This window comes from Poromitra crassiceps, assembly GCF_964638095.1.
Source record: "Poromitra crassiceps genome assembly, chromosome: 9".
Taxonomy (NCBI): Eukaryota; Metazoa; Chordata; class Actinopteri; order Beryciformes; family Melamphaidae; genus Poromitra; species Poromitra crassiceps.
In genome coordinates this window covers 53,242,595-53,267,594 of record NC_139630.1, presented here as the reverse complement: position 1 = coordinate 53,267,594, position 25,000 = coordinate 53,242,595, and the positions used below count along the sequence as shown (strand labels likewise).

Genomic DNA, 25,000 nt, shown 5'->3' with positions numbered 1-25,000 from the left:
ATCTTGGAACCTGGCCAGAGCGCACACACACATTAAAAACATCTTGGACACCAGAGCGCACACACACATTAAAAACATCTTGGAACCTGGCCAGAGCGCACACACACATTAAAAACATCTTGGACACCAGAGCGCACACACACATTAAAAACATCTTGGAACCTGGTCAGAAAAGTCACGGGCGAGGCAGATAATATCCGAAAGGATGGGAAAACCAGCTTAGAAAAATTCTATTGCGTTATTTACTAGGGATGGGCATTTCTAGCAAAAACACTATTCGAAATTCGCTGGCCAAAGTCGACTTTAATCGAAATTCGAAAATAAAAATAAAATATAAAAAAAAAAAAAAATAATTTTTTTTCTTTCTTTTTTTTGTGAGTGAAATGTTGCATTGTCTCCCCTGATTCTAAGTATAGTCGAATCGCTTGGTTTGAGCAAGTAAAACAATTTTTATAAGCATTTTAAGCAAGGTTTATGGAAAAATGAATGGCGGATGAGGTTGCTTATAAAAATTGTTTTACTTGCTCAAACCAAGCGATTCGACTATACTTAGAATCAGGGGAGACAATGCAACATTTCACTCACAAAAAAAAAAAAAAATGTTTTTTTTTTTTTTTTTCAATAAACGAATTTCGAATTTCAATAATAAAAGTCGACCTTGATAATAACAACGATTATTCGAAAATTCGAAATTCGATGCCCATCCCTATTATTTACATAATCAAAATAAACCTAGATAGTATCATTGAATTATATCAGCTGCCTTGCACGACGTTAAGGCCTGAAGCATGAACTGTCGTAGCACATTAGTCACATGAGTCGACACCATTTTAAAACGGACTATTTACAGAAAACAAACCCATAGGCTGGTGAAATAAACTCCTGGTGACCCCGCTAGTGCATCTGGAAAGGTGAAAATATGTTTCTGTAATCTACCAGCAGTCCAGCTTGTGCTCTACCTCCTCGTGCAAAATATGCACATTATCACTTCTGGTGTGAAACACCACTGACTCTGCTGCCTGTGCTGCTGACTATGCCTCTCTCTGCTCTCTCCGCTCTCTCCCACTGAGTGAGTGAGTGAGTGAGTGAGTGAGTGAGTGAGTGAGTGAGTGAGTGGGTGGGTGGGTGAGTGGGTGAGTGAGTGAGTGGGCATGTGTGTGTGTGAGTGAGTGAGTGAGTTTGGGTTGGTGGGTGAGTGAGTGGGTGGGTAAGTCAGTGAGTGAGTGAGTGAGTGAGTCAGTTTGTGTGCTCTGTTGGTGTTAATCAACTACATATTTGTGGTATTGCTGTGTAAAGTATTGTGGCAATATAAAATTGTGTGTGTGTGTGTGTGTGTGTGTGTGTGTGCGCGTGAGCCTGTGCGTGTGCGCGTGCGTGTGTGTGTGTGTGTGTGTGCGCGCGCTCGTGTGTGCATGCGCGCGTCAATCTGTTTATTTGTTAGGCTTCCAGGCTAGTGGTTTTGGAGTGAAGCCACCAGCTCTGACTAGACTCCAAATCCCATCAGCCTTAGAGGCACTGGAGCCGTGCGTTGCCCAGGGAAATGTTTTGCTGGGCAGCAGACTTTGCCAGCCTCTGGCCGTGCCCAGTCTGACTCTGCATGACGAGCTCTGCCAACATCCTTGATTCAAACTGATGAGCTATGACCAATTAAAGACATCGAATCTGGGCTTCTTCTAATCAAAGTCTCCTGCCTGTCCTTGCTGCTGATAGATACAGTATGTGGAGAGACTGATCTGATATAGATACAGTATGTGGATAGATACAGTATGTGGATAGATACAGTATGTGGATAGATACAGTATGTGGATAGATACAGTGTGTGGAGAGACTGATCTGATAGATAAAGTGTGTGGAGAGACTGATCTGATAGATACAGTGTGTGGAGAGACTGATCTGATAGATACAGTATGTGGAGAGACTGATCTGATAGATACAGTGTGTGGAGAGACTGATCTGATAGATACAGTGTGTGGAGAGACTGATCTGATAGATACAGTATGTGGAGAGACTGATCTGATAGATACAGTGTGTGGAGAGACTGATCTGATAGATACAGTGTGTGGAGAGACTGATCTGATAGATACAGTATGTGGAGAGACTGATCTGATAGATACAGTATGTGGAGAGACTGATCTGATAGATACAGTATGTGGATAGATACAGTATGTGGATAGATACAGTATGTGGATAGATACAGTGTGTGGAGAGACTGATCTGATAGATACAGTGTGTGGAGAGACTGATCTGATAGATACAGTGTGTGGAGAGACTGATCTGATAGATACAGTGTGTGGAGAGACTGATCTGATAGATACAGTGTGTGGAGAGACTGATCTGATAGATACAGTAGGTGGAGAGACTGATCTGATAGATACAGTGTGTGGAGAGACTGATCTGATAGATACAGTATGTGGAGAGACTGATCTGATAGATACAGTATGTGGAGAGACTGATCTGATAGATACAGTGTGTGGAGAGACTGATCTGATAGATACAGTGTGTGGAGAGACTGATCTGATAGATACAGTATGTGGATAGATACAGTATGTGGATAGATACAGTATGTGGATAGATACAGTGTGTGGAGAGACTGATCTGATAGATACAGTGTGTGGAGAGACTGATCTGATAGATACAGTATGTGGAGAGACTGATCTGATAGATACAGTGTGTGGAGAGACTGATCTGATAGATACAGTAGGTGGAGAGACTGATCTGATAGATACAGTGTGTGGAGAGACTGATCTGATAGATACAGTGTGTGGAGAGACTGATCTGATAGATACAGTGTGTGGAGAGACTGATCTGATAGATACAGTGTGTGGAGAGACTGATCTGATAGATACAGTGTGTGGAGAGACTGATCTGATAGATACAGTGTGTGGAGAGACTGATCTGATAGATACAGTGTGTGGAGAGACTGATCTGATAGATACAGTATGTGGAGAGACTGATCTGATAGATACAGTGTGTGGAGAGACTGATCTGATAGATACAGTATGTGGAGAGACTGATCTGATAGATACAGTATGTGGAGAGACTGATCTGATAGATACAGTGTGTGGAGAGACTGATCTGATAGATACAGTGTGTGGAGAGACTGATCTGATAGATACAGTATGTGGAGAGACTGATCTGATAGATACAGTGTGTGGAGAGACTGATCTGATAGATACAGTGTGTGGAGAGACTGATCTGATAGATACAGTATGTGGAGAGACTGATTTACATTCAGCAGAGGTTTACACTTTGAAGTGCACTTAGATGAAGTTTGCACTCATCCAGAGTGCTCTTATTAGAAGTGGACATGTACCGTACTCCCACTTTGAATAATGAATGCGTTCTGTGCAAGAGACCGCATGGGCATGTGCAGAGTGCGCACACACACACACACACACACACACACACACACACACACACACACACACACACACACACACGCACGCACACACACATGCACAGTTGCACACTACTTTGTCCCTTCCTCTTTTCTCTCATCACCCTGTATTTTTCCCTCCCCTGTCTTTTGGCTGGCCTGGTGACAGAGGTGAGGTGGCAGAGGTGTGGTGACAGAGGTGTGGTGACAGAGGTGAGGTGGCAGAGGTGTGGTGACTAGAGATGCAGCGGTATGAGTTTTTGACGGTATGATAACCTTGGACAAAAATACCACGGTTTCACGGTATCGCGGACCTTTATGTGTTATTGTGAAATCTGGCAACAAAAAAATAGCCTACTTTTTTTTGTTTTGTTATTGAACTATTTATTTCATCTAATTAACGTATGTAAAACTAAAACACACATGCTTAATATTAGAGATCCAGATATTTTTGGAAGAAAGTAGCAGTGCAGACACTGGATGCATGTGCTGTAAGCACAGGAGAAATATTGTAGCGCATTGCTAGCTTATAATGGATCCAAGCAGACAATGTAAACACACACACACACTTCTGCCTCTCTGTGCGTCTCACACACACACACACACACACACACACACACACACACACACACCTCTGCCTCTTATTTAATGACTGTTGTTGTTACTTCTCTTCAGTGCAATACGCCGGCATAAGACGTTCGCTCAGTCAAGTAACGTTATCGTTAGTTAGAGCAAAGACAGCTGAGTGCTAATTAGCCATGTTATGTTATCGATAACGTTAGCCTATGACAGTGTTTATTTTACGTTCATCCATCTGCCGGTGGAAATGGTTTATGTCCGACACGATGTATGATGACGCAAGACGTTTAACGTACCTTGAATTTGGCAAATAAGGAAGGACGGGTGTTGTTCCTGCAGATGTGCTGATTCATGTTTGAGGCATTGCTCCCTCTAATCCTCCCTGGCCATCCCTGCTTTTAACAAAAATATTCCCACACACCGCAGAGTTTGTCTTTTTCGACGGGGCCGCGGCCCACCGCCTGGGGGAACGTTCTGGGGATTCTCCTTCAGCAGCCATTATCACGTTGAATTACAATAGGCTACGCACGGGAGTAAACGATTGACTTGATGACTTCTTGACGATCACAGCTACACTGATTGCTGAGACTGGGCAGCTGGGGGGAGGGGCCACGTAACTGCACTCTGTCTGGGCACTTTCTCTCTCAGGGGGAAACAGGTGATACCGTGGGGAAGGTATGACGGCAAAACTTAGTGGTTTTGATACCGTGACTTTTTGAAACCGAGGTATACCTTCAAACCGGAAACCGCTGCATCCCTAGTGGTGACAGAGGTGTGGTGACAGAGGTGTGGTGACAGAGGTGTGGTGGTAGAGGTGTGGGGGCAGAGGTGTGGTGACAGAGGTGTGGTGACAGAGGTGTGGTAGTAGGGGTGTGGTGACAGAGGTGTGGTGACAGAGGTGTGGTGGTAGAGGTGTGGTGGTAGAGGTGAGGTGACAGAGGTGTGGTGACAGAGGTGAGGTGACAGAGGTGTGGTGACAGAGGTGTGGTGACAGAGGTGTGGTGGTAGAGGTGAGGTGACAGAGGTGTGGTGACAGAGGTGTGGTGACAGAGGTGTGGTGACAGAGGTGTGGTGACAGAGGTGTGGTGGTAGAGGTGAGGTGACAGAGGTGTGGTGACAGAGGTGTGGTGACAGAGGTGTGGTGGTAGAGGTGAGGTGACAGAGGTGTGGTGACAGAGGTGTGGTGACAGAGGTGTGGTGGTAGAGGTGAGGTGACAGAGGTGTGGTGGCAGAGGTGTGGTGACAGAGGTGTGGTGACAGAGGTGTGGTAGTAGAGGTGTGGTGACAGAGGTGTGGTGGTAGAGGTGAGGTGACAGAGGTGTGGTGACAGAGGTGTGGTGACAGAGGTGTGGTGACAGAGGTGTGGTGACAGAGGTGTGGTGGTAGAGGTGAGGTGACAGAGGTGTGGTGGCAGAGGTGTGGTGACAGAGGTGTGGTGACAGAGGTGTGGTAGTAGAGGTGTGGTGACAGAGGTGTGGTGACAGAGGTGTGGTGGTAGAGGTGTGGTGGCAGAGGTGTGGTGACAGAGGTGTGGTGACAGAGGTGTGGTAGTAGAGGTGTGGTGACAGAGGTGTGGTGACAGAGGTGTGGTGGTAGAGGTGTGGTGGTAGAGGTGAGGTGACAGAGGTGTGGTGGTAGAGGTGAGGTGACAGAGGTGTGGTGACAGAGGTGAGGTGACAGAGGTGTGGTGACAGAGGTGAGGTGACAGAGGTGTGGTGGCAGAGGTGAGGTGACAGAGGTGTGGTGACAGAGGTGTGGTGACAGAGGTGTCGTGGTAGAGGTGAGGTGACAGAGGTGTGGTGGCAGAGGTGTGGTGACAGAGGTGTGGTGACAGAGGTGTGGTGACAGAGGTGAGGTGACAGAGGTGTGGTGGTAGAGGTGAGGTGACAGAGGTGTGGTGACAGAGGTGTGGTGACAGAGGTGTGGTGACAGAGGTGTGGTGACAGAGGTGTGGTGGCAGAGGTGTGGTGACAGAGGTGTGGTGACAGAGGTGTGGTGACAGAGGTGTGGTGGCAGAGGTGTGGTGACAGAGGTGTGGTGACAGAGGTGTGGTGACAGAGGTGTGGTAGTAGAGGTGTGGTGACAGAGGTGTGGTGACAGAGGTGTGGTAGTAGAGGTGTGGTGGTAGAGGTGTGGTGACAGAGACAGAGGTGTGGTGACAGAGACAGAGGTGTGGTGACAGAGACAGAGGTGTGGTGGCAGAGACAGAGGTGTATCCACGCAGGCGCTGTCGTCTGTATTCAACAAACGTGGGATGACACACGTCCAGCAGGGAAGGGTTGGTTGTTAATCCTGAGTGATTTAGTTTGAGTCTTCTCTCTCTCTCTCTCTCTCTCTCTCTCTCTCTCTCTCTGTCTCTCTCTCTGTCTCTCTCTCTCTCTCTGTCTCTCTCTCTCTCTGTCTCTCTCTCTCCATCCCTCCATCCTCTCCAGTGTTGCTGCAGCTGGCCAACGATGCGTTTCCCAGGGACATGACGCTGGCTCTGTCCTACTTACTGGCCCTGCCTCAGGTAGGTAGACGCACACACACACACACACACACACACACAAACACACACACAGACTCTGGTTCTCCTGTGAATGGAAGTGTAACGCTTAGTTCACAACACAGACAACCTACACCTTGCCCTGCCTCAACCCACGCCTACGCCGAGCTGGGCGTGAACCTGTTACACGTTTTTGCGATCACACCGCACGCCTTTTGCACGCCGAACCTGGAGCCCAGTCACAAGCGCCTCTCCTCTCTCCCGACTGTATTTTTTCACGTGTTGTCCAGAATTGTCATGGGTAGCCTCTAGGTAAAATAAATCTGATATATTTAATGTTCTATTGATGCTGGATATGTATAACCAGGTCTGACTATAGTCGGACATTTTAGAGAGGTGATCTTGCAAGAATATGTGCTGGCACAACAACATTGTCCATCTTGCTTCTTCGGTCGCTATTCTCTCTCCTGAAGATTTGTTTGCCGACGGGGAGAAAGCCCCACGTGATAGCCACCCGTCAATCTCTCTCTCTCTCTCTCTCTCTCTCTCTCTCTCTCTCTCTCTCTCTCTCTCTCTCTCTCTCTCTCTGCTCAACACTGTTGTACTGTAACTCCATTTTATTTTGAAATTCAGTTGACTGCCATTTCCGACGGATATTGTCGCGTTTTTCTTTCATGGCTTGACAGAAGAAGCCTGCCTGCACGCGCCTTGTCGGCTTCAAAATAGAACTCACACCTATTCGATAAAATCGGCGAGGCACAGGCAAGGCGTGAGTACATGCAGGGTTCACGCTCAGGCGGCCGGTGTACACAGCCTCATTGACTAAAACGGACGCCTATTAAAAAGCGTGGGTAAAGGCAAGGCATAGGCAAGGCTTGGGTCGCCGGTGTGAACCCAGCCTAAGGTATTGCAGTGTCCAAAGCCTCTGAGCTAATGGCTAAGTGAATCCATATGTTCTATAGATCCCTCAGCTCAGCTCCTCTAGATGAGCTCTTATGGTAGAAGGTTCCTTTACTCCATCAGTGTCTCAAAGCAAAGACGCACTTAAGAGGCATCAGCATCATGTTACTGAACGCAAAGCATGCCTTCTCAAAGTGCTCACTCTGTCTCCCTCTCTCTCTCTCTCTCTCTCTCTCTCTCTTACTCTCTCTCTCTCTCTCTCTCCCTCAGGTGTTGGATGCCAACAGGTGTTTTGAGAAGCAGAGCCACTCTGCGTTGTCTCTCCAGCTGGCCGCCTACTATTACTCCCTGCAGATCTACAGCCGCCTCGCCCCCTGCTTCAAGGACAAGACCCACACTCTCTACCAGGTGAGGATGCAACCCCGAGGCGTGTGTGTGTGTGTGTGTGTGTGTGTGTGTGTGCACATGTGTGTGTGTGTGTGTGTGTGTGTGTGTGCACATGTGTGTGTGTGCACATGTGTGTGTGCACGTGTGTGTGTGTGTGTGTGTGTGTGTGTGTGTGTGTGTGTGTGTGTGTGTGTGTCTGCATGCATGTGTGTGTGCACGGGCGTGCACGTGGGGAGTGGGGTATACACATAGCATGCACATACTCTCAAATGTGCCCATTTTTCCTGCCCCAGCGGTGTGATAATTAGCAAAGTCGTTACACCTTAACCAATCAGAATGGTGACCCACTTATTATACCTTAAGTCCCATACTCTGCGCTGAAATGCGTGTATAGAGAGCCAAAGTGGAACGTCACTTCCTGCTTCAGCACTGTACCAGAGATTTTCATCCACTATTTATTTTCCCATAGACATTTCGTAAAATGCTTATGAAAATAGTTTTACTTGTTCAAACCAAACGGTTCAGCTATATTTAGAAACAGGAGACATCGCATAACATTTCACTTGGACCAAAACGTTAAAAAAAATGTGGGTAAATAAAATATTTTTTCAATGTTTTTTTGTTTTGGTCAAATGTTCTATGGTCTCTCCCGATTCTAAATATAGCTGAACCGTTTGGTTTGACCAAGTAAAACCATTTTTATAAGCATTTTACAAAATGTCTATGGGAAAATAAATTGCGGAAGAATATCTCTGGTACAGTGCAGAAGCAGGAAGTGACGTTCACTTTGCCTCTCTATAAGGCCTGTGACTGGGTTTTGAGCTTGCACATGCCAGGCGTTTTGCACAAGTGGCTGACAGTAAAACCCTGCATGGAGTATGAAATCTGATGGCGCTCAAACTCACAGTGCAAATAGAATTTATGCGCTGGACGTGGTGGCACAGCGCCATGTCATATATATATATATGCAGTTTTCCATAAAGCCATGGCTGCCATCGTGGAGGAAAGTGAAAACAGGGTTGTAATAGTCACATAATGTTCTTTTCCTCCTCTGAAACAGAGCAAGTCAGAGAGCGGGAGAGAGAAACAGCCCAGTGTAATAGACGAGGGAAGGAGGGATGGGAGGAGAGAAAGAACAGAGAGAGAGAGAGAGAGAGAGAGAGGAGGCGAGTGTAGGAGAGAAAGAACAGAGAGAGAGAGAGAGAGAGGAGGCGAGTGGAGGAGAGAAAGAACAGAGAGAGAGAGAGAGAGAGAGAGAGGAGGCGAGTGGAGGAGAGAAAGAACAGAGAGAGAGAGAGAGAGAGAGAGAGAGGAGGCGAGTGGAGGAGAGAAAGAACAGAGAGAGAGAGAGAGAGAGAGAGGAGGCGAGTGGAGGAGAGAAAGAACAGAGAGAGAGAGAGAGAGAGAGGAGGCGAGTGGAGGAGAGAAAGAACAGAGAGAGAGAGAGGAGGCGAGTGGAGGAGAGAAAGAACAGAGAGAGAGAGAGAGAGAGAGAGGAGGCGAGTGGAGGAGAGAGAACAGAGAGAGAGAGAGGAGGCGAGTGGAGGAGAGAAAGAACAGAGAGAGAGAGAGAGAGAGAGAGAGAGGAGGCGAGTGGAGGAGAGAGAGAACAGAGAGAGAGAGAGAGAGAGAGAGAGAGGAGGCGAGTGGAGGAGAGAAAGAACAGAGAGAGAGAGAGAGAGAGAGGAGGCGAGTGGAGGAGAGAAAGAACAGAGAGAGAGAGAGAGAGAGAGAGGAGGCGAGTGGAGGAGAGAAAGAACAGAGAGAGAGAGAGGAGGCGAGTGGAGGAGAGAAAGAACAGAGAGAGAGAGAGAGGAGGCGAGTGGAGGAGAGAAAGAACAGAGAGAGAGAGAGAGAGAGAGGAGGCGAGTGGAGGAGAGAAAGAACAGAGAGAGAGAGAGAGAGAGGAGGCGAGTGGAGGAGAGAAAGAACAGAGAGAGAGAGAGGAGGCGAGTGGAGGAGAGAAAGAACAGAGAGAGAGAGAGAGGAGGCGAGTGGAGGAGAGAAAGAACAGAGAGAGAGAGAGAGAGAGAGGAGGCGAGTGGAGGAGAGAAAGAACAGAGAGAGAGAGAGGAGGCGAGTGGAGGAGAGAAAGAACAGAGAGAGAGAGAGAGAGAGAGAGGAGGCGAGTGGAGGAGAGAAAGAACAGAGAGAGAGAGAGGAGGCGAGTGGAGGAGAGAAAGAACAGAGAGAGAGAGAGAGAGAGAGAGAGGAGGCGAGTGGAGGAGAGAAAGAACAGAGAGAGAGAGAGGAGGCGAGTGGAGGAGAGAAAGAACAGAGAGAGAGAGAGAGAGAGAGAGAGAGAGAGGAGGCGAGTGGAGGAGAGAAAGAACAGAGAGAGAGAGAGGAGGCGAGTGGAGGAGAGAAAGAACAGAGAGAGAGAGAGAGAGAGAGAGAGGAGGCGAGTGGAGGAGAGAAAGAACAGAGAGAGAGAGAGAGAGAGAGGAGGCGAGTGGAGGAGAGAAAGAACAGAGAGAGAGAGAGAGAGAGAGAGAGGAGGCGAGTGGAGGAGAGAAAGAACAGAGAGAGAGAGAGAGAGAGAGGAGGCGAGTGGAGGAGAGAAAGAACAGAGAGAGAGAGAGAGAGAGAGAGGAGGCGAGTGGAGGAGAGAAAGAACAGAGAGAGAGAGAGGAGGCGAGTGGAGGAGAGAAAGAACAGAGAGAGAGAGAGAGGAGGCGAGTGGAGGAGAGAAAGAACAGAGAGAGAGAGAGGAGGCGAGTGGAGGAGAGAAAGAACAGAGAGAGAGAGAGGAGGCGAGTGGAGGAGAGAAAGAACAGAGAGAGAGAGAGGAGGCGAGTGAGGAGGAGAGAAAGAACAGAGAGAGAGAGAGAGAGGAGGCGAGTGGCGGGGAAAGACTGGTGTGTGTGTGTGTGTGTGTGGGGGCGGGGGGAAGAAAATTGGGAGAGAGAGAGAGAGAGAGAGAGAGAGAGAGAGAGAGAGGAGAAATGGCTGTGACCTTTTCCTTGAGTGGACCGTGGCTCTCCTGGGTTTGAGCCCAGGTGGAGGGAGGGGGGTCAACTGCTGAAATAAAGGGAGGAGGGGGTGGGGGGGGGGGGGGGGGGGGAGACACGGAAAGGAAGTGGATAAGTGCGTCCCCGCTGACATCCAAGGTCAGGACAAACGCACTCTCGCCGTGCGCACTCACACACACACACACACACACACACACAACACAGGTGCACACACGGACAACTCCACACACACACTCATGTGCGCCTCCACTCCACACCGTCCCAACCCACACACACACTCTCTCTCTGCAGCCTAATGGCCACAATCATTTCTCCTCCGCCTGCCTCAAGTAGTGGAGTTCAAGTCCATTAACTTAAAACATAGACAACTTCTTCCTCCTCGGCTGAGGCTCAACACTCTGCCAGTTAGACCTTCACTTTTGGCTCATCCCTTTTTGTTTAATCTCTCATCCTCTTCTACCTCCTCCTCCAGAGACTAGAGTGTTTGTTATCGTTCTGTTCCAGGTCTTGCCGTCACTCTTATTGATTATTTCTGATTGTTTGCCCCATTTTCTGCCCAATTGCACTCTGGCCAATTTCTCCCTGCTGCCCCAGTCGCTGCTCCACCCCCTCTGCCGATCTGGGGAGAGCCGTAGACTAGCACCATGCTTCCTCCGACACATGCGCAGTTGCCAGCCGCTTCTTTTCACCTGACAGCGGGGGAGCTTCACCGGCAGGATTGGTAGCACATGGGAGGATCACGCTATTCCCACCAGTTCCCTTCCGCCCCGAACAGGTGCCCCCCCAGCCGACCAGAGGAGGCGCCAGCGCAGCGACCAGCACACATACCTTCAATGTGGCTTCCCACCCGCAGACACAGCCAATCGTGCCTGTATGGACGCCCGGCCAAGCCGGAGGTAACACGGGGGCGCGAACCTGCGACCCTCTTGTTGGTGGGCAGGGAATCTACCGCTACACTACCCGGATGAAAAAGCCTTTCACTCTCTCCCTCTGTCTGTTTTGTTTCTTGCTTCTGGATTTTATTTGTGTATCTCTGCATCCTCTGTTTTTTCCCTCTCCCCCTGAGTTTTGTTTGTCTTTGAGTTTAGTTTAATAAATTGCTTTATTGGCATGAAAGTTCTCTCTCTCTCCCCCGTAACTCTTTCTTCCGCCTCTCCCTCCATCTTGCTTATCCTCTTTCTTTTGCTACTCTCTGCTATCATCCTCTTCTCCCTCCCTCTAGCTCTCCGCTCTGTTTACGTGTTCCGTCTTTTTTTTTCTCCATAGGCCCGTCATCCTCTCGTATGTACGATCTCTGGCCTCTCTATCCTCAATGCTATCTTGACTGCACATACTTTCATATATGTCTCTGGTGCTTTCTTTAGCTCTCTCGCTCTCTCTTATCTTCTAAAGGCACACATTGTACAGCGTGTGATATTTAATTTCAGATATGTATGACAGGCTGTGTGTCTCTGTGTGTGTGTGTGTGTGTGTGTGTGTGTGTGTGTGTGTGTGTGTGTGTGTGTCACACCATCTCGATTTCTAGCAAGTGCTTTGCATTTCAAATGAGCTTAGGACAAGATGGTAACCGCCCATAACAACATGTTTCATTGTGTGTTTGTATGTATGTGTATTTGTTTATGCGTTTCTGTCATATTTGTGTCTGATTTCGTGTGTGTAATCGCACACAAACACATGCGTGACAAGTGGTGTGTGTGTGTGTGTGTGTGTGTGTGTGTGATAGAGACGGGGGGGTGGGGGGGGGGGGGTCTGTCTTGTCAAACTATCTGCAAGCGTTTCCCGCTCTCCACTTGAAGAACAGCAACACGGTCTCGATGACTCTCTCTTCCCTTGTCACTATCACATAATTTCATGCACCAGGACACCAAACACTCGACACGCGTTGAGTGCGTGATGTGTTTTGAAGCCAGCCGGAGCGCTTCCTCCTCCTCACAATACAGACAGAGATTTCAGAACTGAAGCTGCCTGAAAAAGAGGGTTGGAGGTTTAGGAGGAAGAGCGACGTGACCCCAATAACTCATTAACTCGTGTCACTTATCATCACCTTAATGCTGCTGCTGTGATGACTTTTGAGCATCATTAAATCATCGCTGCATAGTGACCGTAAACAAACAAGAGCGTCACAGAGCAGATTAGCCATGAGCGGCCTCTACAGCTTTTATTTAGAATGTGTACCACTGGGTCAGGCCTTTTTCACAGCATCCATGTTTTGTGTCTAAAAAGCAGGAAGTAACACAGGTGCACCAAAACATGAATTAGGGTTTCCAACTTTCAGTCCGTTTAGGTGTTCCAGTACTGGGGCCCTAATTAGTGAGTTGGTTGCACCTGTGTTTCCCCTGCTTTTTAGACACAAAATGGCAGCTGTGAAAAAGGCCCATTGCCTCATGGCAGCGGTGCTAGCAGGTGCTTACAGGACATGTGGTCTTGACTTTAAGACCCCAGTAAAAATCACATCACATTTTTATTTTTATTTTTGTGTGAAACAGAAATTTGCCATTCCCACCAAAATCATATCGCAATATCAGTATAACATGTCAGTACAATTCTTTTTTGGCATATCGTGCAGCCCTAATTCGAACCTTGGCCAGTGGGGGCAGACGTGAGCCTGCTTTACATTAGTCTCCTTGCTCGGCATTGTGCACTATTATTGTTTGTAGCCTGTTTAATCAATGGAGTTGTGAAGCCATTATTGTTCCATGTTCAATCTGATCTGACCACTTCCTTGTTGTTGTTTTTTATTCCAGTCTTGTTAAGTTGTCATGTATTACTCGCTGCAGAAGCCTAAAAAAAAAACCTATTTCTCTGCTTCTTATAGTTTCTACTAGCCAATATTGACTTTCAAGGTCTTTAACGGTTACTATTCCATCCGATTATGGCTCCCAGGCATGACGAGCAGCACCGGGCTCAATGACACAGAGGCTGGTTTTCCATTATTGCCCAAGGCATAACGAGCCGATTCCCGCACGCGCGAGCGCTGGAAGTTTTCATTATGTTGACTAAAGTGCTCGTTTGCAAAAGAGAGAGGCACTGCTTAGCATAATTGTTCTGCTGCTGGTGTTTGCGCACTATTTCACAACAGCCTGTGAGCGTGTTGTCATGAAAGTGTTCATGTCTGTTTACCTGTGCATGTCGGTGTGTTAATGTGTGTTTGCTTCAGTGTGTGCGCGTGACGTGCGTGTGTGTGTGTGTGTGTGTGTGTGTGTGCGCATGGCGTTTAGCATAATTGTAGCTGTGAATGTGCAGCCACTGTACAGCAGTGTGCTGAGTAAAGAGAATGAGATTTTCAATCAAACATCTATCTTCGCCTGCAGCCACCATTCTCTCACGGAGGGGGATATTGATCACTCACACACTCAAAGTACACACAGGCAACACACGCACACACACACACACACACACACACACACACACACACACACACACACACACACACACACACACACACACTTTATGCACAATTATACAAACACACTCTGTATAACCTTGGAAAACGTGAATTATGCACTATATCATGCAGAAAAACCGCTTCACTCTTTGGCTATCTCATGACAACAATTTGCTCAATAAATTAATAAAAGTCCACAGAGCAATATTCGAGGTCCACTTCAGTAACTCAGATGGAGGCACTGAATTGGAAAATCACCTATGAAATATATTGACCCCTCCCTCCCCTTCCTCACCCTATTTAAACTGAAGGCAAGTTCTTCAGAGTCTTTACTGAGAGAGCACCAGGTTCAGCAAAGGACTGGTGAGGTAGAAATTGCCTTGCCACAGTCTTTCCTCACAAACTCTCAGTAAGTTGTTCACTTGCTAAAACAGCACTTTGTTCACATTTCAACGGAAAACATGCTACAGCGTCAAAGCCCATGCCGCGACTGGAGAGCAACTCCCCAAAGATGTGACTCAATGCAGCTGACGCGAACAGCGCAAGTATAATATAATGTCGATGGGGAGATAACAGGACAGAGTGAAAGATATTACCATGTATATGCACTACATTCTCTCCTTGGGCTAACTTCTAGTCATTGAAATCCTAGTGAAATCACACAATTTACTCATTTTGCCGGGGACTCCCCTGCGACCCCCCTCATCAAGCCGAGTATATGGGTCTAGCTGCCGTCGGCAAGGCTCCAAGTCGAGGCTGACGTAGCGTGTTAGACAAGACAAGACAAGATACTTGTATTGCCACACAACCAGGTTGGTGCTATTTAGTTTCAGATATATTGTAGCTCTGAAATAACATGAAACAGCACATGACAGGACATGGATACATTTAGACATTTACACAATGACCACTTTCCCAACAATAAATACATCAATACTAAATACAGAGACCAACAGACGTTTAGTTAAGGTGAGGGGGGAGAGGGAGTGGGGTGCTGAGGGAGTTCCGCATTAGTGACATTTTGCATTGTCCCGTGGTCACTGCAGATCTGTTCTGTCCGCGCGGCCCTAACAGGATCCAGACGGGCAGCCTCGCTAGGCCCTAACAGGATCCAGACGGGCAGCCTTGCTAGGCCCTAACAGGATCCAGACGGGGCAGCCTCGCTAGGCCCTAACAGGATCCAGACGGGCAGCCTCGCTAGGCCCTAACAGGATCCAGACGGGCAGCCTCGCTAGGCCCTAACAGGATCCAGACGGGGCAGCCTCGCTAGGCCCTAACAGGATCCAGACGGGCAGCCTCGCTAGGCCCTAACAGGATCCAGATGGGCAGCCTCGCTAGGCCCTAACAGGATCCAGACGGGGCAGCCTCGCTAGGCCCTAACAGGATCCAGACGGGCAGCCTCGCTAGGCCCTAACAGGATCCAGACGGGCAGCCTCGCTAGGCCCTAACAGGATCCAGACGGGCAGCCTCGCTAGGCCCTAACAGGATCCAGACGGGCAGCCTCGCTAGTCCCTAACAGGATCCAGACGGGCAGCCTCGCTAGGCCCTAACAGGATCCAGACGGGCAGCCTCGCTAGGCCCTAACAGGATCCAGACGGGCAGCCTCGCTAGGCCCTAACAGCATCCAGACGGGCAGCCTCGCTAGGCCCTAACAGGATCCAGACGGGCAGCCTCGCTAGGCCCTAACAGGATCCAGACGGGGCAGCCTCGCTAGTCCCTAACAGGATCCAGACGGGCAGCCTTGCTAGGCCCTAACAGGATCCAGACGGGCAGCCTCGCTAGGCCCTAACAGGATCCAGACGGGCAGCCTCGCTAGGCCCTAACAGCATCCAGACGGGCAGCCTCGCTAGGCCCTAACAGGATCCAGACGGGCAGCCTCGCTAGGCCCTAACAGGATCCAGACGGGCAGCCTCGCTAGGCCCTAACAGGATCCAGACGGGCAGCCTCACTAGGCCCTAACATGATCCAGACGGGGCAGCCTCGCTAAGCTGACCTTGGAAGTGGCTTCCCCTCATTGAGCTGCCTCCCATCACTGCCTGTTGTTGACTGGAGTGCACTCATTGAGCCGGAGCGAGTGTCCGTGCGTGCAGCACTCACAGCTCGCCTTCTCTCATGTACAAATGTTACCCGTGTGGCACAGTGATTAGCACGTCCATATTTGACTCATGGAGCAGCCACAGACAGTAGCCGCAGAAAGCGCTCTATCAGACCCAACATCTGAACACACAGTTGCCATTGATTGGGTATCACGCTTGATACTAATTGGTCCCTAAACCCGTTAATTGGATGCACCGGTTTGGCCGTGCAGGGGGGGGGCGACTGCTGTGTTCCTCTTGCCTCCATGTGTGTGCTTTATGACCCACAGTGCAGCCAAATCTGTTGATGGAGTGATGACGATGGGTTTTAAATCAGTGTTCAGTCCCGCCCCCCCCCCCCCCCCCCCCCCTCGCATCTCTTCCTAATTATGTGCAGTGCACGTAAACACCATTTGCACAATTAGTGCTGATGACACTGTATAGCTCAATGTAGAAATAGACACTCATTAGGATCATTACTAGCTCGCTCTCTGGAGAGAGGGGAGGCACAACGCTTCCTCTGTAACCTCTAGTCTAGATGATGCTTAACGTGTGTGTGTGTGTGTTTGTGTGTGTGTGTGTGTGCGTGCGTGTGTGTGTGCGTGCGTGCGTGTGCGTGTGCGTGTGCGTGTGGTGTGCTGTGCGTGTGTGTGTGTGTGTGTGTGCGTGTGTGTGTGTCTGTGTGTGTGTGTGTGTGTGATGATCTGGTGACCGCATACATACAAAATATGACCTCTAGAATGTAACCGACATTAAGCAATGTGACGTGACATCCAGATCGTGTGCAAAATGATGTTAAATTCTGTGTTCATGTCATGAATAAAGAGATGAACAAATCATTACTAGCACTAGGGCTGGGCAATAATTCTATGTTATATCGCTTATCGTCTTTCAGTGGCATCGTCGTGACGCTATGAAGATGTTTTGATATCGTGAAACACATTTCTGCCGTCTGACTTGATGACAGGCAAATTTGACTTGACTGATAAAATGAGGTATGGTAGAAATATTATTTGAATATTTCGGGTTTGTTTGACATCACACCTAACATTACCATTCGGTTAAATAAGATGAACATTCATTTGATTATTTAACGTGATTTTGCATACACATACCCTATCGTGATATATATTGATTATATCGAGACAAATCCTCATGGTTATCGTGATATTATTGATTTCAACCATATCGTCCAGCCCTAATCTGTTAGTAACACACATACAGTGTAGCTGAAGAGACAAACGGCTTTTTGATGTGTGCGTGGTTGCGATCAGAATACAACAAATAAGGAATCAAGGGTGGAAATGCGAGCGTGGTTGAACACATTTAAGAGGCTGAGAACCTGCTCTGTTCTCTTTCCACGCGGCAGCATCTGAGGAAGGAGGCAGAGATACAGCCGCAGGCAGCAGTGGAATGGCTCGGGGGGAGTTGGAGAGAGCTGGCTGCCTCCCCAGCTCTGCAGCATCACAGCAGCACCTTCTCAAATCACAATTTACATACAGTTTAGCTTCTGTCTATGCCTTCTTCCTATTGGTCGAAGACAAGAAATGGCCTTTTGAGGGAGAACTCGTCAACTAAAATGAATGAAGTAATTAGAGAGTGCTTAGTGTGAGGAAAGCTGGGATAAGATAAGACAGACTTGCTGTAGGAAGGCTTGGAAACGATAAGAGGAGAACAGAGTTTGAGAGATGCATGGAAGTTTAGCAGCGTTAGAAGAAGAGAGGGAGGAGAGGAACATAGCCACACATCCAGAATGTAACACAGATATCTATTAATGGCAGAGAGGAAGAACGAATGGAACAAAGCAGCGTTTCATCAGAAAAGCCTAATTTTGTACTTCAGACAGCTGTCTGTCATCACAGCTCCAGCAGACTTTTCTCTCTGTCTTTGGTCTCCCTCCATGTCACTCTCCATCTTCTGGCACATGGTGCTGGTCCTGTCCTGTCCTCTCCTCTCCTCTCCTCTCCTCTCCTCTCCTCTCCTCTCCTCTCCTCTCCTCTCCTCTCCTCTCCTCTCCTCCTCTCCTCTCCTCTCCTCTCATCGTCCTCTCCTCTCCTCTCCCCTCCCCTCCTCTCCCCTCCCCTCCTCTCCTCTCCTCTCCCCTCCCCTCCCCTCCTCTCCCCTCTCCTCTCCTCTCCTCTCCCCTTCTCTCCCCTCCTCTCCTCTCCTCTCCTCTCCCTTCCTCTCCTCTCCTCTCCCCTCCCCTCCCCTCCTCTCCCCTCTCCTCTCCTCTCCCCTTCTCTCCCCTCCTCTCCTCTCCTCTCCCTTCCTCTCCTCTCCCTTCCTCTCCTCTCCCCTTCTCTCCTCTCCTCTCCTCTCCTCTCCTCTCCCTTCCTCTCCTCTCCTCTCCCTTTCTCTCCTCTCCTCTCCCCTCAACTCCTCCCCTCTCCTCTCCTCATTCTCCTGTTTTTTATATTTTATTTTAAAAATTTTATAGAACAGAACAGAACACAAAACAAAACAAAACAGACAAACAGGCTCCGACACAGGAAAAGGAAAAAAAGAAAGAAAATATACCAAAACAAATCACCAACATTCAATATTGCAACACGGTGCTACACAAGGTGCTTATGCACTTGTAAAGGTGCGTTCACACCGAGATATTTATTTTTCGCTCTGTCGCTCAAGTCAACCCTTTGGAATCGCTCTGTCGCTCTGTTTAAATCGCTCATCAACAGGCACACGAAATGACGGACATGTGGGGGATATTACAACGTTACGCAATGTCATTATATTTGGCCACTACGAGCCACCATCATTGTTTACAAGCTAAAGCCTATCAGCGTGCTCCTAATGCGAGCTGCATACCGGTAGGACAGACTTCACTTCATGTCAGCTGTCAGCCTGTCAATGCGGTTTGTTGCCACACAATAAACCAGCGGTTTGTTCCAAGCCAGTGTGATCCTTGACTCGCTCTCACACGGCAGCCAATCAGCGTTGAGCGGCGAGCGACTGATGCCAGCATATTTTCGCTCGAGTTGGGATATTTCATCAAGAGCGACGAGCAAATTTTCTCCCTATCGCTCTGTCTCTGCCGCTCGGACGCCCAGCGATTTTTCTCCCAGGCTAATATACGCTCAATCGCTCATTTGCATTGACTTTGTATGTAAACTCGACGCCAGCGAAAAACTTTAATAGGTCGGTGTGAACGCACCTTAAGAGATGTACATGGGATCTCGTGAAAGGGGTACATGAGGAATCAACCTCATCGAGGTTGGCTAGAAACGCCTCCCAGATAGCTAGACATGTTGAGTTCCTCACTCTCTGACTCACCTTTCCCTACTCTTCCATCACCTTACCCCCCTCTCTCCATACTCTACTCTTCTTTTTCTCTCCCCCCTGTCTCTTCTCCTCCCCCATCTCCCCCATGTCCTGCTTTTGAACTGCGAAGCTGGCACTGGCACTGGGACCACATCTAAAGACACGCACGCACACGCACACGCACACACACACACACAGAGCTGAGAGAGACAAGCGCACGCGTACACACACACACACCTCTATTTTCAAACTCACACATTTCCAACAACCATAATTACCTTATGCAAATCAGATCAACAAATAAGCCGTCTTATCGTGCTGGGTGACAGCCTATAAGATGCCAGAACCAAGTAGAGAAGCTGGTTTAATTAGAAACTGGGCTGATGGGTGGAGATGGAACATCCCGGCGCTCCTCACACTCTGTCCTAAATGTGCGTCCACACTCACTAATTCCCCACACGCCACCATCATGGCGCCAATTATGCTCCCGGGTTCATTTACCCGTGTTTTTTCGACGCGCTCTAGAGAAAAGGCTTGGCAGGTGTCGAATAGCGTGATTGAACTCAGGCGCAGCAGTCAACATCTTTCTAGATGCAAAATTATAGAGGCAAGGCCAAGGTGATTGGTCTGCTCGGTGCTTCTCTGACGCCTTTTGAAAATGGCAGCTATTTTTGAAAACGGCCTCGTTATCTTGTCATAGAAAAGAGGTGGGAGACTTGTGTGTGTGTGTTTGTGTGTGTGTGTGTGTGTGTGTGTGTGTGTGTGTGTGTGTGTGTTTTTTACTATGCTGGTGAGTGAGTTCCAAACACAGTATGCAACGTTGTTCATGATAGGGGCCAAGTGTTGGCTTTTGGTCAAACCAGGCCTAAAGCACAAGACGCCTCCATAGGAAGCAATTGTGATTGAAGAGGAAATAAAGGAAATGAGGAAGACAGCCAGAGAGAGGGATCGTGTCAAATAACAACTCTCTGTTCTCTGCTATAGTGGAGATTTTTGTTGCATATATTTTCCCGCTGTGCCAAATTGCTGGCAAACGCTTGTGAAACTTGTCCCACCCTTATAAGTATGCTTTGCTCAACAGCAGAGCACTTTTAAAGCCAGGAAGTTGGCAGGAGTCAAGTCGTCAAATTGGTGGCCAGTGCCTCTCTTGCATTGGCCAAGGGGCAGAGCAGCGCGCGCCCAGTTTCCTGTTTACAAGGTGTTTAGAGGAGCGGCCGGGATATATCATCCTCAGGATTAGAGAGTTTGGCTTTCAACATCATGTCCTTTTCATACCCTTTTACCCTGTGAGGCTGTTGGCACGAAACAATGTGTTTACAAGCCGTTTGTGTAAAACTTGTCTTTATCCCCCCTCCCCTTTCATACTGTAGGCCGACCCCAAGAAGCTGATCCGATTGGTCACGCAGCACGTCTCGGCGCATTCGGATTGGCCGGAGGAGCTGGAGAAGCTGATAGGCCAGCTGCACGTGTACAACGAGCGTCTGACCGACTTCACCCAGGCGCAGGTGCTGCAGGGCCTGGGCCGAGGGGTGGACGTCCAGCGCTTCAGCTCCGACTCCCACTACAAGAAGGAGACCATCCTCGGCCTGGCAGAGTAAGTTAGGTTGACCGGCACTCACTCTTACAAGAAAGAACCAGGGTTTTTTTGGCGGAGGTTGGGCCATTGGTCACCTTAGCAATCAAGGTGATGAGAGCAATCCCTGTCTGTGTCCCTCCTAGTGGTCCATTCCAACTCTTTAGCGAGAGATAGTAGGTGTCAACTAGCATTATCTCAAAGTGAGAACACAAAAACAAAATGATAGGTAATCTTCTAGATTATTTTTGGAGGCGTTTTTCGCCTTTATTGGGTAGGACAGTAGATAGACAGGACATGTGGCGGGAGAGAGGCGATGATGTGGGACAAAGCACCACGGGTTGGATTCGAAACCCAGGTCGGCCACGCAAAGACGACCGTAAAGCTAAATCATTGCATTATGAGGCAGAATAGGAGCAATCAAACCAGCAATTTTATTTTATAAAAAAAAAAAAAAGCATCCTTGTTTTTACAAAAGCGAAATAGGCGCAATAATGAATTCCTGCCGAATGAAAGAGGCACATTTATTGATTTGATGCTTGCTGGGTGCCCTCATACCACCTCCTCTCCTGCTTGAATGTGATGATTTTGTCTGTGCCTGTGTGTCTGTGCGTGTGTATGTATGTGCGTGTGTGTGTGTGTGTGTGTGTGTGTCTGTGCGTGTGTGTGTGTGTGTCTGTGTGTGTGTGTGTGTGTGTGTGTGTGTGTGTGTGTGTGTTTAGGACATTGGATGACGGCGATTACCGGATCTCTCTGTCTCTGGCTCATCGCTACAGCGTGCCTCTGTGGGAGGTCTACATGACGCACCTCGAGTTCCTCTTCACGGAGAGCGGGTAAGCGGACGCACGCACACACGCACACGCCCACGCACACGCACACGCACACACACACACACGCACACACACACACGCACACACACACACACACACACACGCACACACACACACACACACACACACTCTCTCAATGCATTTGCTTTTCTCTCTACTTCTGTTCTTTTTCTGTCCCATTAACCTTTTTCATCTGCGGTTATTTGGCTTTTATAGATGTTTCTAATGTCTTGTCAGTGCAGTTCACTGGATTATATGTCAAGTTAAAGAGCGCTGAAAATCACTTTCTTTCATCCACCGTCCTCCACTCAGAGAGGTTGACGGGGGATCATCCACCGTCCTCCACTCAGAGAGGTTGACGGGGGATCATCCACCGTCCTCCACTCAGAGAGGTTGACGGGGGATCCTCCACTCAGAGAGGTTGACGGGGGATCCTCCACTCAGAGAGGTTGACGGGGGATCCTCCACTCAGAGAGGTTGACGGGGGATCCTCCACTCAGAGAGGTTGACGGGGGATCCTCCACTCAGAGAGGTTGACGGGGGATCCTCCACTCAGAGAGGTTGACGGGGGATCCTCCACTCAGAGAGGTTGACGGGGGATCCTCCACTCAGAGAGGTTGACGGGGGATCCTCCACTCAGAGAGGTTGACGGGGGATCCTCCACTCAGAGAGGTTGACGGGGGATCCTCCACTCAGAGAGGTTGACGGGGGATCGGTGTTCAGCGAGTTTGAGCGAACAGAACAGCAGTCAGAATGGCTTTCTCTCGCTCCGCGGCAGCAGAGACACCAACCGCTCGGGAAATCGAATCGCTTTTAAACATTATTATTTTTGTGATAACACGCCTCAAAGTGCTCGCTTGATACTTGATTAGTCTATTTCCCCCATTATTGTTCATACCTGTCAGTTGGAGATATTCAGTGTGTCAGACTGGATTTGAAATGTCATCTTGTCGCCAGGTTTCAGTGAAGAAATGCAAAATAGCGTGCTAAATGCCATCTCTGCCTGTACGCCTGTGTGTGTGTGTGTGTGTGTGTGTGTGTGTGTGTGTGTGTGTGTGTACTTAAAATGCTGAAAAGTATAAAGGCAGAAAACGAGTGAAAGTAGCACCACTGCCTCTGAATTATGACAAAACTCACCTATATAAAATGCAGACTTGAAACAGCCCAGAGTAAATCAAATGTGCGCGTGTGTGTGTGTGTGTGTGTGTGTGTGTGTGTGTGTGTGTGTGTGTATGTGTATGTGTGCACGTGCGTGCGAGTGTGTGTGTGTGCGAGTGTGTGTTTGTGTGTTTGTGTGGGTGTGTGTGTGAGGGAGTGTGCCAGAGTCTATTTCCATAATTTATTTGCTCTCTGACTTCATAGCTGCCGATCTGACTAGCTCTGCACCTTGCCTTGTTTTAATAGAATGCCTTTTCAGCAGAGTTGAGGTGTTGTCTGTGTGTGTGTGTGTGTGTGTGTGTGTGTGTGTGTGTGTGTGTGTGTGTGTGTGTGTGTGTGTGCTTGTGCGTGTGCACGTGTGTGTGTGTGTGTGTGTGTGTGTGTGTGTGTGTGTGTGTGTGCATGTGTGCATCTGTGATAAATATCCCCGTGTCACTGAGCCGTTGCATTCTGATGTAGGGAAATGGTTTATGGAGTCCACTTAACGATAAATTACAACCTACACCTTCCTCGGACCCTACCACAGCTGCTCTGTGTGTGTGTGTGTGTGTGTGTGTGTGGGCGCGCACCAAAATCTCCAGCTCATGACACATGAGTAAATGATATTCATAGTATATGTGGAAAGCATGTGCCTTCAGAGGATGGATGGATGAGGGGAGTGATGGAGATAGAGCCGACCGGGAAAAAGGTGGAGGAAAAGACGCATGAAGAGGACAGAAGCATCCCTGCACAGAGGCATGCGTCAGCAAAAATACATACATACACATTTTACCTTGTTCTAAGGTATATATACATGCATTGTATACAGTATACTATAAGAATGCACCATTCGAATGAAGATTCAGTTTATTAAACTTGATGCTAAATAAATACTGATCCAGTCCATTGCTACAAAACAGCATTGACTGACAAAACATTGGACAAAAATGATTGAGATACTGTATCATTTATCTTTCTCCTTTAGAATATAATATACCGGTAATAAATATAATATTATATAATATAATAAATATAATATTATATTATTATATAAATATAATATGATTTTAAGTGTCAAAAAAACAGCAGATTATGTTTGGATACTCCATGATACTGATACGCAATTAAAAAAAAGTTGTGATATATCAGCAGAGTAGCTGTGGATCCTTAAATATAAGGAAAGGGGGATTGCACATAGTATTTATGTAGTTATTTATTTTGCTGGGTGATATGCTCAGCGAAAGCACTCCCAAATGAGTCAAAAGATGCATGCATTTAAACGCGGAAAAGAAAAAGATGGAGGGAAGGGTTGTTAGGTAGAGAAATACCCAGAGGAAGGGGAGGGGGGGGGGGTGGAGGAGAGAGAGAGGGAGAAGAGATAGATGATGGGGCCAAAGAGTGTCTCCGAGACAGTCCTATTAACACAGAATAAACGCTTTTACACGAATCAATAACCTGCTAAACACCATTGCCATCTATTCTAGCTATAGCGCTGTGTGTATGTGTGTGTGTGTGTGTGTTTGTGTGTGTGTGTGTGTGTGTGTGTGTGTGTGTGTGTGTGTGTGTGTGCACACGCGCGCGCCTGCGTGCGTGAGTGCGCGTGTGTGTGTAGGTCTTTGTAGAAGTTGTGCATAGCGACGCTTTAGGGGCCATGAATTTCAACCAATTTCATTGACATTTAAATGACAGCTATTAAACTGTTTAAATGACTGGGCTAAAAATAGCAATATGCTGACATGTGTCAACGACATCTCTGCCAGTCCATCCTGCAGTGTACTGTACTGTATGTGTGTCTCCATCATGCTGGCATCATACTGTCGACTCTGCTGCTCCTCCTCACTCAACACATCTGTTGACTTCTTTGCTCACAGTATGTTAGTGACAGAGCTAACAGCTGTTCTCCTAGCTTGTTGCTAGCTACTTTCACTTTCACAAATAGAAAATTAGTATTGTTTGTTTCTTCTGACGAGCCATCAAAATGCTTTTCCCTAAAGGCTCTGTCTAACTTAAATCAATGTTTATGCTGGCATAATAGTGGGT

The 25,000-nt window shown here is 48.2% G+C and overlaps 1 protein-coding gene across 1 annotated transcript in view; it reads left to right on the top strand.

The window, feature by feature from the left end:
- The window catches only part of nbas (NBAS subunit of NRZ tethering complex), a gene marked incomplete at its 3' end in the record, with an annotated part of 267,708 nt that overhangs the window by 136,156 nt on the left and 106,552 nt on the right, over positions 1 to 25,000 (top strand). Inside the window, exons 40-43 of the mRNA XM_083643060.1 lie at positions 6,388 to 6,464; positions 7,611 to 7,748; positions 20,791 to 21,014; positions 21,716 to 21,826. Of these exons, the coding sequence (XP_083499186.1) occupies positions 6,388 to 6,464; positions 7,611 to 7,748; positions 20,791 to 21,014; positions 21,716 to 21,826 (550 nt within the window). The remainder of the gene's footprint in view (positions 1 to 6,387; positions 6,465 to 7,610; positions 7,749 to 20,790; positions 21,015 to 21,715; positions 21,827 to 25,000) is intronic.